This window comes from Cyclospora cayetanensis, unplaced genomic scaffold (assembly GCF_002999335.1).
Source record: "Cyclospora cayetanensis isolate NF1_C8 unplaced genomic scaffold, CcayRef3 CcayRef3_contig_56, whole genome shotgun sequence".
Taxonomy (NCBI): Eukaryota; Apicomplexa; class Conoidasida; order Eucoccidiorida; family Eimeriidae; genus Cyclospora; species Cyclospora cayetanensis.
Window position 1 is genome coordinate 132106 of NW_020312546.1, and position 12566 is coordinate 144671.

At 52.1% G+C, this 12566-nt stretch overlaps 1 protein-coding gene across 1 annotated transcript; it reads right to left on the reverse strand.

The window, feature by feature from the left end:
* Positions 1-5316: 5316 nt before the first annotated feature.
* Positions 5317-10167, reverse strand: LOC34617752. Its single transcript, XM_026334998.1, is given in 7 exon segments — positions 5317-5625; positions 5790-6797; positions 7402-7525; positions 8020-8163; positions 8582-8672; positions 9508-9550; positions 9862-10167. Coding segments are annotated over 7 exon segments (2025 nt in total).
* Positions 10168-12566: the final 2399 nt, after the last annotated feature.

The following is a 12566-nucleotide window of genomic DNA, read 5'->3' on the forward strand; positions in this document are numbered from 1 at the left end:
CCATGCAACATTTGCAGCCAGCGAGGATACACAGCGGGGGGAAGAAGAAACAGCAGCTTCTCCCGCGCCATTCGCTCGCCTCTCCGCAGCAGCAGCACCAAACACTGAAAGCTCCCCCCACCCCCAAGGCAACGCAGCACCATCAGCACCATCAGCAGCGTTATCATATTCCCCCCCGTCAGCGTGCAGACTACGCACGAAGGGGCATACGCAATGCCGCAACCTGCTCCCACTCCCCTGCTGCTGCCTGCCTCCACCACTATTGCCTCCACCACTACTGCCCCCACAAAAAAGACTGGCAGCTGCAAAAGAAATCGAATCGCCAGCAGGAAAACAGCTACGCGGTCCATACGGCATTCGAACGCACAGCAAACCCTCAGCAGCACCACAGAGAAGATGCCGTCTCGATTCACGGGCAGCCGCATGCCGCCTAACTGCGAACAGTCACAAAATGATGAACACCTCCGCGTGTCTGTACAAAAATGATAGCACCCTTTCTTCTCGCATCTCTACACCAAAAAATAACACCCTTGCCTCTCGCATGTCTATACACAGATACACTCCCTTGCCTCTCTCCCCCGCCCGCCTTCTTCTCATTCAAGCGGTTTTGCAGACAGACAGAGACAGACGCCCCCTCAAAGGCAGGACAGACAAATTGCAGAAATGCGCGATAGACGGGGGGTACACACATAAAAAGGCGTATTAATGCACACACACACACACACACATATATACATATATATATATGTATGTATACATTTGTATGTACATATGCATATATACACTTATAGCCATGACACAAAATTCGCAGAAGCTGGTGCTGCTTCTCTTGCACAGTCTCAAGCCTAACTAAGAGCTTCCCGTGTGCCGGAAGAATATGAGAGAGAGAGAGACAAGGACGATTGTCTCCCTCTCTCTATATAATTACGCGCATGCATTGGTGGCGATCCACGAAAGACGCCATTAGAGGCGCAAGCAGCCCACCGTAGGAAGGGGCGAAAAGAAAAGACGCACGAACGCTCTGTCTCGTGTGCAATCACGTTCGACGATGCATACAGCAGCAACCCCATCCATCTGACAGCTTTCTTTGCTGAGAAGGCTCTAAAGCCGTCTAAAGCTCTATAGAAGGCGGTTTAGCAGCGCAGATAGAGAGGCAGCCGTGGAGCGGGGGGGCAGGGGTGTGAGTGTATGCATGCATGCCATGCATGCCACGCCATGCATGCCATGCCACGGAGCATACAGCACTGCTGAAGGGTGACGACCAAGAAACTCAGTGTTTCTGCAGCAGCTGCTGCTGCAGAAAGCGTGAGAGGGCAGCAGAAAAGCCTCATCTTACTTGCACTGGCGAGCTGTCCATACGCATCGTGGCACCTGGGTGCCAAGAGGGTTCTTCTCCTTGCTCTTCTGCGGTAATTTCCACTCATCAATCGGAATGCTGTAGCCCAAGGCACAGTTGTGGAGGCTTCTGCGGAGAGGCTGCTGCCATTGCTGCCTTGGAAAGCGTTCTCTGCGGGTGTCTGTGTGCTGCCATTCGGCGAGGAAGGGTTGGGGGGTGTCTCTGCAGCGGCGCTGCCCCTTGCCGCTGCGTCATCCTGCTGCGCCTCCTGCTCCGAGTCTGCAGTTTCCTGTTGGAGGGAGACTGGCGAAGGAGGAGGACGGGGTGAGAAGGCTCCGACAGCAGCCTCTTGGGGGGGTTGTTCTCCGGCAGCTGCCCGTTCTGGGGAGCCAGTGGTCAGGGTGAGTCGCGGCAAAGCGACATCGGATGCCTCGTGCAAGTCTCGAGAGGCAGGCTGCTGAGCGAAAGCTGATTGTTCCTTCGTGCTGCTCGGCAGCGACACGGTTTGGGGGGGTGCCTCGCTACTGCCTTCGTGCGCTGACGACGACGGCAGCAGCAAGGGGGCACTGCCGCTGCTGCTTGCACCGTCTGCCATCGGCATCGCCTCTGCAGACGAAGCAGTGTGAGGGAGAGTGCCTCGTTTATCCCCAAAGGGCTCGCCGCGGCTGCACGCAGCGGGGGAGCCGCTCGCGGCATCTCTCCCTGTCGAAGAGGTGGGCGGGGAGAAACTCCCGGCGTCGCATGGTCTGAGCGATAAAAACACTTCACACGAGAAGCTCCCCAGCAACTCAGTGCACTCTAAGAAGGCTTGTGTGTCTACCGGAGGCTGGGAGGCCCCCGTAGGGGGCCCTCCAGGGTGTTCGGGGCTTAGGGGGGTGTTAGGAGAGGCTGACGCATGAACGGGTTGCTCCTCGGGAAGCTTCCGCAGATTGCCTGCCAGTTCTCTCCAGGTGTCTGGGAAGAGCGATAAAAGATCCGCCTCCGACTCCGCCTGGTCGGTGTGCACCCGGCTCATCATCCTCTTCGTTCTGTGCGGTGCAATGACGCAGGAGCGCCAAACCGGGAGTCCACTCAGGGAAACACAGAAACGTCTGCGAGTGGAGAGGGGTCACACACAAAAAGAAAAGAAGAGTGGCGCTGAGATTCAGTGAATGCGCAGAAAACCACGCGAGTATCAACGCGGAAAGAATGACTCTCTGGCGCCCTCCTTTGTACGGCTGCCGTCGTCGGCAGCGTCCTTTGTAAGACAGTCACGTAGCGTCACGTCTCGAAGTTAATCCAATGGCAGCGAAGTTTAGTTTTATCCCAGAAAAGCAAAAACAGAGGCCTTTTGAACTGGAGGAAGCCAACAAGTGCGATTGTGCCTTACGCGGTACCCGTCGATACACCCTGTGGAAAAGGGCAGCAGCAACAGCCACAACCGGCGCTTTTCATTGTCGTGTTCAACTTTTCGGATCAAATTCATTCAAGTGCTCTTACCCTTGATTAAATGGTCACGAATAAGACCCCACATATAAGGCCAGGGCGAAACGTCCTTTTGATTTTTCTGAGCGCCGCCAAGAATATTTTTTCGGTTCGTGAATATGTAGTCCAGTACACTAGCGCTTCCTGGGAGAAGGAATCAAACGGGTAAAAGGGAAAATGCGGAGAGGAAGTGAAATAATACATTAATTATTAGAAGAAATGGTACACTATTGGCGCTAATTGCTGTTCTATCCACCGCAAGCAGAGAATCAAGTTAGAGTATCTGAGCGGGTTGTCTTGCTGAAGGAGGCAATTCGCAGTCTCGTCATTCAATATCTCTAAATTTAGTGAGACAGAGGTGCCATGGACGGAATCATTCGTGCGGTTCACAATTTTGAAAAAATCTCTGCCAGTTTAGTTGAACGCAGTGACGCCAAGGCTGCGCGCAAGAGCAACTGGTTGTACTGCGGATTCTTATTATTATTAGTCATGTTGATGGTGCTTGGCCTAATGCCACGGTATCTGCAGCTGCTACTCGTGTGTTCTTCATGTTGCTTCACTCGCTCACGCTCGCCGCTGCGCCATGTGCCGCGTGCCTTCCCCTTTCAATTTGGTTCGTTCACAAACGCACATGAGGCGTCGAATACAGTTGCAATCTCATAAGACTAGGTGGGTCCGCTCGATATGGGTAAGCCCGAGCTCGATCTCGCGTAGTCCTCGGTTTTGAAGGCTTTCCTCGTTCTGCTAAGCCTCCCGCCTTTCAGTCTGGGTGTGAAACGATGCGTAGTAATCATCACTCGTTCTTGCAAAGGCTGCAGAAGATGACTCAGGAAGGTCCAATTTGTTTACAGCACAGAGAAGCAGTGTCAGAAGAAGCAGCTGGAAGACGAAATGCCTCGAGATGTCAGTTCTCAAGCGTCATTTGGACTGCAGCATGAAGCTCCATTCACCTTATCCTCTTCAGTGTCAGGACGACTTGGCGAAAGCAGTGCCTTCAGTTTAGCTTTTTCGCTGTACGTGAGTCTCCCAGGCTGTTTGTGTAGTTTTGTTTGCTTGTTGCATTAATTGTGGAAATTGCATGTCAGGAACAAGAGGACTGCCTACCAATGTCAAGCTCGTCTCTTGTGCCAGCGCAGAGAGATTGGACTCCGTAACTGAGGCCAAAAAAATGAAAAAAGTGCATTATACCACTAAAGTTTGCGTTTTAGGAGCTACTATCCATTCACTATTGATGTGCCATCTCGGCAGAGCAATGCACAATTGAAGTTTCTATTTGCCCATTCCTTACGCATTGCAGCTTTCTGCAAAGCAGACACAATCTTCTCATCCAAGGACAAAATATCGTTTGCGCTTTCCGCGTAGTGCTTGTATTCTTCAGACGTGAACATGTGCTGTTTCACTTTCTGAAGATCTTCCCGCAACCTAGAAATTCGACAAGTAGAATTATGTCAAATATATCGAGCTAACGGAACCCAATACAAGGCAGGAGAGAAAAACACTCAAGGCAGAGACTCAGCGTTCTCTGCTGTTAAGAACATCACGGGCAGACCTGAGAATGTGGGAAATTGCGCCGCACGCCGTCCCCGTCCGAATCCAAATATTTGCATTTTGCAATTCCTAGGGAAGCCATAAGATATAAACTGCATAGAGAGCAGCAGCGCAGAGGAGAGCAGTGAGGCAGCGACGTGCCTTCTTCTTCTTGATCTGAACAACCAGCTTCTCCTTTAGTACATTTGTTCTCTCCATTTGAATCTGGCACCTAGAAGCTGCTTCTTCGCATTCCGATTGTAATTTACGCATCTCTGTGTCAAGTTGCTGGTTTTTAAGCAGAAAAGTCTGGCGTGCCCTCTCAAGAGAAGCTCGCTTTTTTTTCAACTCCTTAACCTATGAGGGGAAGCGCAGTGAGTTTCGCAACCCTTTAAAAGTCTCTCGAATTCCACAGACCCGCTCAGCAAAGTGGCTACCATTCGCGCAAAGAGTCTTAAGGCGTTTCGCAACAGCTCCATGTTGATCCGTAGGATATACCCACGAATTCGAATCTGTAGCCGCAGACAGCAGCATTGTGAGAAAAGGTTACACGGCGAACTGACAGTGCTCCAAAGAAGTAATACACGATCATCGATTTTCTATCCTCATCAAAGCAATACGATTGCTGTGTGGCGCCATGAGCCCATTGCAGGTTTTAGCTTCGCTGGCCTGTACACTTGAAACTAATACACTTGCATGACGCTAGCTTCCAAAAGATTTGCCGTAGTAAGCCAACCCCAGTATTATGACCTTCATTTACTCAGTTTTCGTCATGATAATTCTATTGTTGTTCTCCCAAAATTCGGTCCATGCGACTGCGCTAGTTCCAAGAGTCATAGGCCCTAGCTGCCGGACTAAAGCCATAGAATATGCATGCGCTGCGGTGCAAAAGGTGTTTCGAGCTCCGAAATGCCCCGCTACCAATGGTCTCCGCTCAAAAATCTGTACGCTTTGTGAAATCGTAGTGCAGTAATAACCGCCGAGTTACCCTACATGCGCTGTATCGCACAACATAGTTCTCCTAAGGCCGTGTAGGCGGCAGCCCTTCTACACGTGAAGTAGGCTGAAAAAGCGGTTCTCCATGAACCACGCAACGCAACGGACCACATCAGAGCAGCATATCCGCACCACTTGAGCCTCGTAAAGGATTGCTCCAAAATTACTGTCCAAAAACAGAAAAATGTATCTGTTACCCTGTCATGTACAGAAACGATAGCCACTTGGTCTGCAGTAAGCTCGGCATTCAGGGGCCTAGAGCAGACATGCATGCAAACATCAGAGCAGAAGGCTCGATACAACTGAGACCCACCATATAAAACCAACAGCACGAACTGCGCTCCGTAGCACCATGAAATAGGGTATTGGCGCCAAGTCATGAACCTCGAATGCCCCTTAGACTTCACCGCTCCGCTCCCACAAGCGCCCAGACAAAAAAATACACACTTAACGACTTGAGGCTTGCCTATCGCCCCGCGAGCCACAGGGTAAGCGTGTCAATGAAGCTTCCCTCTCTGTCTCTCTCAGCGTCTCTTCCGTGTTCGTCTGCGAAAGCGCTCGGAACGAATAATGAGGTGCTGCCGCTGCCGTCCGGCCTCCTGCTGTCTCCAGCTTTCTCGGCACGTCCTCTCTCGGCATGGGGAATCTCTACAAGTTCATATCCGTCTTCATCCGATTCAGGTTCACGGGAGGGAAGCCGCACTTCCGCGAACGAGCTTCTCGCGTTTTCTACTTCTGGGGTCAAAGCGCCGTCTCGATCCTCCGAAGTTGTTGCTTCTGCTGACGTTCGTGCTGCCCGAAAAAGTGTGTCTTCCGGCGTCCAGCGCGGCTCTGCCCGATTAAAAAATTCTTTCCTCTGCTCTATTCCATCTGCTGAGGCCTTTTCAGAAGCATCCGACTGCGATTCCGAGCGAGACGGCGGCTGGTGATGGCGCCTTGCTCGCAATGCAGCCTCAGCAGCAGAAGACGCACCGCCGCATCCGTGCCCCCTATCGGCCCCCTTGCGTGCCTCTACGTCTCTTGGACTTGCATTTGCACTGAGCTGCGCGTCGGAGTCGCTCCTGGCGAACCACGGTAGAACCACGGCAATAGCAGGCCCTCGTTGGCGCTCCAAGACGCTTGCTTCATGGCATTCTGCGTCTTCCTTCGGAGGAGAAGGGGCAGAGCGCAGAACTACCATTTCCTCGGACTGATCTTCCCTCGGGGTAGACTGCTCAGACCGAGGCGCCCCCCCCCCACCCGCTGCTCCCGAGAGACTTGAACTTCCGAGAGGAAGTTTACAGAAAGCATCATCATCTGCATCCTCCTCATCGGCCCTGCCAGAAACAAGCGCCAAAGGGTTTTGGGCGGACCGTGGAACGCTTGGCAGGCTGTCAACCACGGTCAAGAAGGCTGCATTCCGTGAACGGCTCTCCTCTTCGTCCTCTAACTCGGCCTCCCTCATGATCGTCTCCAGGTTCATGTGGCTTATTTCCTGTACACCCACAACGGACGCAGACAGAAAAAGACGAAGAACGATACTTCGCGGTCCGAAAATGCCGGGAGCTGAAGAGGCAAAGGGACGATCGACAGGATGCACAAGTGAGGGCACCGTGATAACCGAAAACTTCGCAGAGGACGCAAGAAGCGCGTGCGGCGCCTCTCTACGTCAGGACGCAAGCACATGAATACTGAAACGCCAAGGTGCATGTTCATGAAAGAAGCGTTCGAAAGGGCGGCAACCTGGGGAAAGTAAAACGAAGAAGAGGCTAAGAAAACGAGGGACCAACCGGTGGAGAGGAAGTGAGAGAGAAAGGGGGAGCAAGGGCAGCCAAGAAGGCAGGATAGACTTGGCAGGAAAGGAGGGAGTCCACAAAAAAGCATGCGAGATGGGGATGACGAAGAATGGCAAATAGAAAGGGACCATGACATTTCGCTAGAGGCAATCGCCACGGCAATTCAAAACCCGTTATGACCCCGCAAGGAGCAAAGAAGGCTCGTGAGAAAGTCTAGAACACGTGCGCATCAAAAATCATTTCTGCTTGAAAAATACGAATCAAGAATTGATAATGATGCGTTTGTCGAGTTTTCAGCGGTACCTCCAAAATGGGCGTCGGTATTTGTATTTTGGCAGCCTGCTTCACTAACATCTTGCCTATGCGGAAGTCGTCAACACCTCCGCTGCACTTGAGGGATTTAAGGAATTTTACTATTTCTTCGAATCTGAAGCAGGTGCAAGAGGAATGAATACAAAACCAGACAGTCAGAGCATGGCAAGCATGTCGCACCCAAGCTACTGGCCAATGCACGCTGTGCAAACGACAAAGCTGCAGGGGAAAAAGAGGGGCGGTGAATACAACTGTGGTGAGAAGCAGCGAAACGCAATGCAATACAAGAAAAGCGCAGTGAGAGAAAACACATTGCAAGATACACCACTAAACCTCGTCAGAAAGACACTATATCTATGATTAATTAGCCCCACCCTTCGCTTCCAACTGCAATAGCAACATTTTACGCATGTCTGTCTATATGCCTGTGTATATACATGTATATATGTGTATACATGTGCTAACGAAAGGCACGTCGGATTGGGCAGTGAGACACTCGTCATGTGGGCGCATAATGAGCGCGAGGTGCGCGGTCTTTGGTTGACATGCACCAGAGCCCGTTCCCTCATGCTAGCACCGACAGCTTTAGCCAGTGTCGCTCCGACTCACTTGAGACGGAGGAGAAAGCGAGCTAAAACTCGCAGTAGTGCAATTGCCAGTTGCAGCACAGCGGGGAGGCCCCTCGCGAGAAGAAAATCCCACACCACCAAAACGGAACGGAGGGGAAGGGACGTTATGAAAAGGGTGAGGAACCTGCGCATATAATCAGAGAACACACGCGTGGGCACTAAAGTTTGCAGCATGGGGAGAGCATGCCTGCACCACAGGCTGGGCTGGCTAGTGAGAACACGAGAACCGTGAAGCGGAACGGAAGACGACAGAAAAAGCGATTGCAGAAAAATCGAGCCGAACTAGCTAGGTTTAGGCCCCGTTGCTCGATCTGAGTGCGTGTGCGCGCAGAAAGGCTCGGCCTGTTGCGCTCGGTGGAAAAGAAGGAAAACTGTGAGCAGAATGGAGTGCAGACAGGCACCACCCCAGCAGAGGCGTGCGTGATCAGAGGCTTGCTTATGGGCACTGTTCATGGAAAGCGCTGTCTGCTGCTCATTCTGGTAGCTTCTGCATGAGTGGAATACTAATGCGTAAATAGATTTGCAAGCCAAAGCCAAAGTACCACTGATGCAGATAAACGGGAGCAGAGACGCCTTCCTCAAGAAAATGTTCCCTTAGCTTGGGCAAGTGCACCACTGCCATCTCATCGAAGGCTGCACCCGAAACAGACAGACGCACACGACAAGGGAGGGAGCTCAAAGAATCGAAGAGAGCATTCCATGACGCGCCATTCTGCTAGGAACTGGGCGGAGACGTAAAGTCATACGAGGAAAGAAGAAAGCAGGAAAAACGACGGGCTCAGAGTACGCGCAAAATCGATGCAGGCAAGACACGACCCTTTCTCATCTCTCTCTCTCTGGCTCGTCTCTCACGGCCGCTTGATCAAGCACAAGCTGCACAGTTTACAGCTGCCACCGACATCTACACCTCCGAGTTTGTGAAGCGTTGCCTTTGTCTTTCGGATGCTCTAGAGGTCATGCACACGGTGTCTGTGCGGCTCAGCAGTGCAGTTTCACCTTTGATGTACTTCCTGAGGAGAGGGAATCGCTCCCTGAAAAATTCCTTCAAGTGTTGCTTCGTCATCATGAAGCAGAAGAAGGAAAACGTTTCGAACTCGTTAAACGAAGAGACTAGCAACAGCAGGCCTGCAACGAAGTTCATCCCTGAGCAGACGGCATGGCGCAAGGATATCAGAAGCGCAGCCCATGAAGGTCGAAAGTGGTTGTGGACTGCACTGTACTGGCAACATCGGAAAACAAGACAAATAGCATTTGCGAGAAGAAGAAGGAGCGACAAGGAAGAATATCCAGCACGGCAGCAGCACACCCGCGTGGTTTCCGCATGCAGCGCTGCCCGCCTGCCCGAATACGCAGCGCGCACCCACGAAAACTCATCATGAATGCAGAAGCTGCGTAATCCCGGTAGAAAGCATGACAGAAATGCAAAAATACACAGCAGGAAAAGGCCGATAAGGGGAGAAATACGCACCTTGGCAGTATCCAACCTCCACATGCAAGTTGGCAAAGGCGTTCTGCGGAAGGATAGGCAACCACAGAACAACCCACGAGCCGTGGCTTCGAAAACTTTAGCCAAAGACAGGGGAGGTTGACTCAAATAGCAAGCGTAAACTTCGCACCGATCGTGAACGGCACACCCGCAAGGGGGCACGACACACACACACACATACACATACACATACACACACACACACACACACACACACATACACAGTGCTGTGTGTATGTGTGTGTGGATGTGTCTGTGTGACGTGCCCCCAATCTCAGCCGGCTGCTGCCGCGAAAGACCAATCCCCCGTCGTAGAATTTACCCCTTCGCACTAACCAGGATGTGGAAGAGCATAGCCTGCGCGTCTCTATCCACTGCGGTGATCTCTGGAAAAGTTCGCGGAACGTCAATCAGAATGAGATTCGAGTATGCAGACTTGTGCTTTGCAAGTGCTGCATACAACTTGGGGCAAACATACCCCCCTTCGTACGCTTCGAGGAAAGCAGCCTTATCCACGGAGCCGGGGAGCGTCAAGATGTGCTGCTGCAGCTTTTCAGCCTCGGAAGTCTCTCTAGAGTGCACAGAGTGCTGCCCTTGGCTGGCAGACAGGCATGCATGACTCAAGCCGCTCACGCAGCACATCTCCCTGTAGTATGCAGCCACTGCTTGCCACGCACGCCAGCGGTAAGCAGGCGGCACCCCTCTGAAACGCACACAAAGACAGCAGGAAGGCTACGTAGATACACATACAAATACACACATACACAAATATATACATACACAAATGTATACATACACAAATATATACATACACAAATATAAATATACACAAATATATACATACACGAATATAAATATACGCACATATATATACACACACACAAATATAAATATACGCACATATATATATACACACACACACAAATATACACACACACACAAATATACACATACACAAATATATATGCACAAATATAAATATAGACACATATATACACACATACACAAATATACACACATATATACACACACATATACATACACAAATATACACACATATATACACACATATACACATACACAAATATATACACACATACACAAATATATACACACATACACAAATATACACACATACACAAATATACACACATAAATACACACATACATCCATGAAACGCAGAGCGATCTGCAGTGAGAGCCAAGCCAGCGTCAGCAGCGGCTCCGTGTGGCTAAGGGCAAGCGCACGCACCCCATGAACACCACCCCTAGCAAAAGACGCATCGCATGCCTGTGTGGTGTGCGTCATCAAATAGAGGAAAATTACGCATACATGCAATTTGATTCATGAAACAGCGCCGCACAGCATGTGGGATGGACACTAAGGCGCATGCAGACGTATGTACCGCTGCATTGCACCCCGCAGGCAGGCAGCCGTGCGAGCGAGACAAGCCTTTGCAACGACAGAAAAACTGGGGGAAGAAAAAAAAGCGACACACAGCAGGACGAGAGGGGAAAGCGCGAAAGGCAGCTACGCAGAGATCCTTGCGGAGTGCGTGGCAAGAGAAGCAGCTACGAAAGAGTGCAGAAACGAGACAGAGGGCGAGGCGGCAGAGGATAGGAGTTGCAGGAGGAGAGGCTACGACTTGCAGGAGTGTGTCTGTCGGTTCGAATGTTCAACGTGCATCTGCCGCTCATGCGCTTTGCATGCGCTGTGCCTTCAACGCAGCAGCAGTCGATACAGATCCCAAGCACTGTCGCCGCTGGCGAGAGCGGTGTTCATGCAAACTGCTTACCTCGCAAGTCTCCTTAGAAAGGTCCTGTGATGCGTAAATGCGAAGCCTTCCAGATTTCTGTCGTCCATGCTCCACCACTTTCTTTCGCTTCTTCCCATGCTGCTGCTGGAGGCTGCAGCTGCCGATGAGGAAGAAAGCAGGAGCTCGTGCAACAGCTGAAGCCGCAAGCCTGGAGAAAGCACATGGCCCTTTAGCTCGGCTACTGGTGACGCCTGAGGCGGCGGGCTGTGCTGCTGCTGCTGCGAAGTCAACTGCTGCTGCTGCGAAATCAACTGCTTCTGCTGCTGAATTTCCTCCTGCTGCTGCCGTTCCAGCTGTTGCTGCTTCAGGTGTCTCTCCTCCAGAGCCGCCGCCAGCCCTTCGCTGCTGCCATAAGTAGAAGAAAGAGTGGGGAAGGAGATGAGGGTGCAGAGTTGCTGCTGCTGTTGTTGCGACGAAGCGGCTTCCTCCGCATGCAGCTGCTGCCGTTGTTGTTGCTCTTGTTGTTGCAGCAAAGCGGCCTCCTTCTCATGCTGCTGCTGTTGTCGTTGTTGCTCTTGTTGTTGCAGCAAAGCGGATTCCTCCTCATGCTGCTGCTGCTTTTGCTGTTGCTGTTGCTGTGGCAGCAAAGCGGCCTCCTGCTGTTGCTGCTGTTGCTGCTGCCGTCGCTGCTGCTGCCGCTGCAGAAGCAGCCGCTCATAGGGAGCAGAAGGCACTGCGGAAGAAACTCCGGAGCAGGCACGACGCACAGCTGGCAAAGAGTCGCTTCTTGAGACAAAACGGCTACGTAGAACACTACTGTGGCTTGCTGCCAGCTGCTGCTTGACTGTTGCTGAGGAGGGGGGAGATCCCTCTTCTTGGAATGCTTCGCCCTTATTCTGTGGCGCCTGCGATGCTAAGGAGGAAGCGGTGCGAAGAGGGCGCCCCCCCTGCGGAGAAACAGCGGCGGAGCAGTGCGATGCAGACGGCACTTGGCAGGAGGCTGAAGAGGAAGCATTCCTCCTGGAAGGGTTGGCGGGGGAGAAGGAGGCTGCTGCCGCTGCTTTTGCGTTGCTGGCTGTCTCGTCAGGGGGGAAGAAGAAGGGATCCTCGGGGGAGATGTCAGGAGAAGGCGCGCCTCCTGCACGGGCGCAAACGTCGCCGAGCTCTGTGCCTTCAGGGGGTTCCCATGATTCTCTGTGCGGACGGCGTACAGACGCTCCTGCGTTGGAGAGTCCAAGGAGGAGAGAAGAGGACGGTAAAAAGTTCATTTGTTCGGCTTGTGCG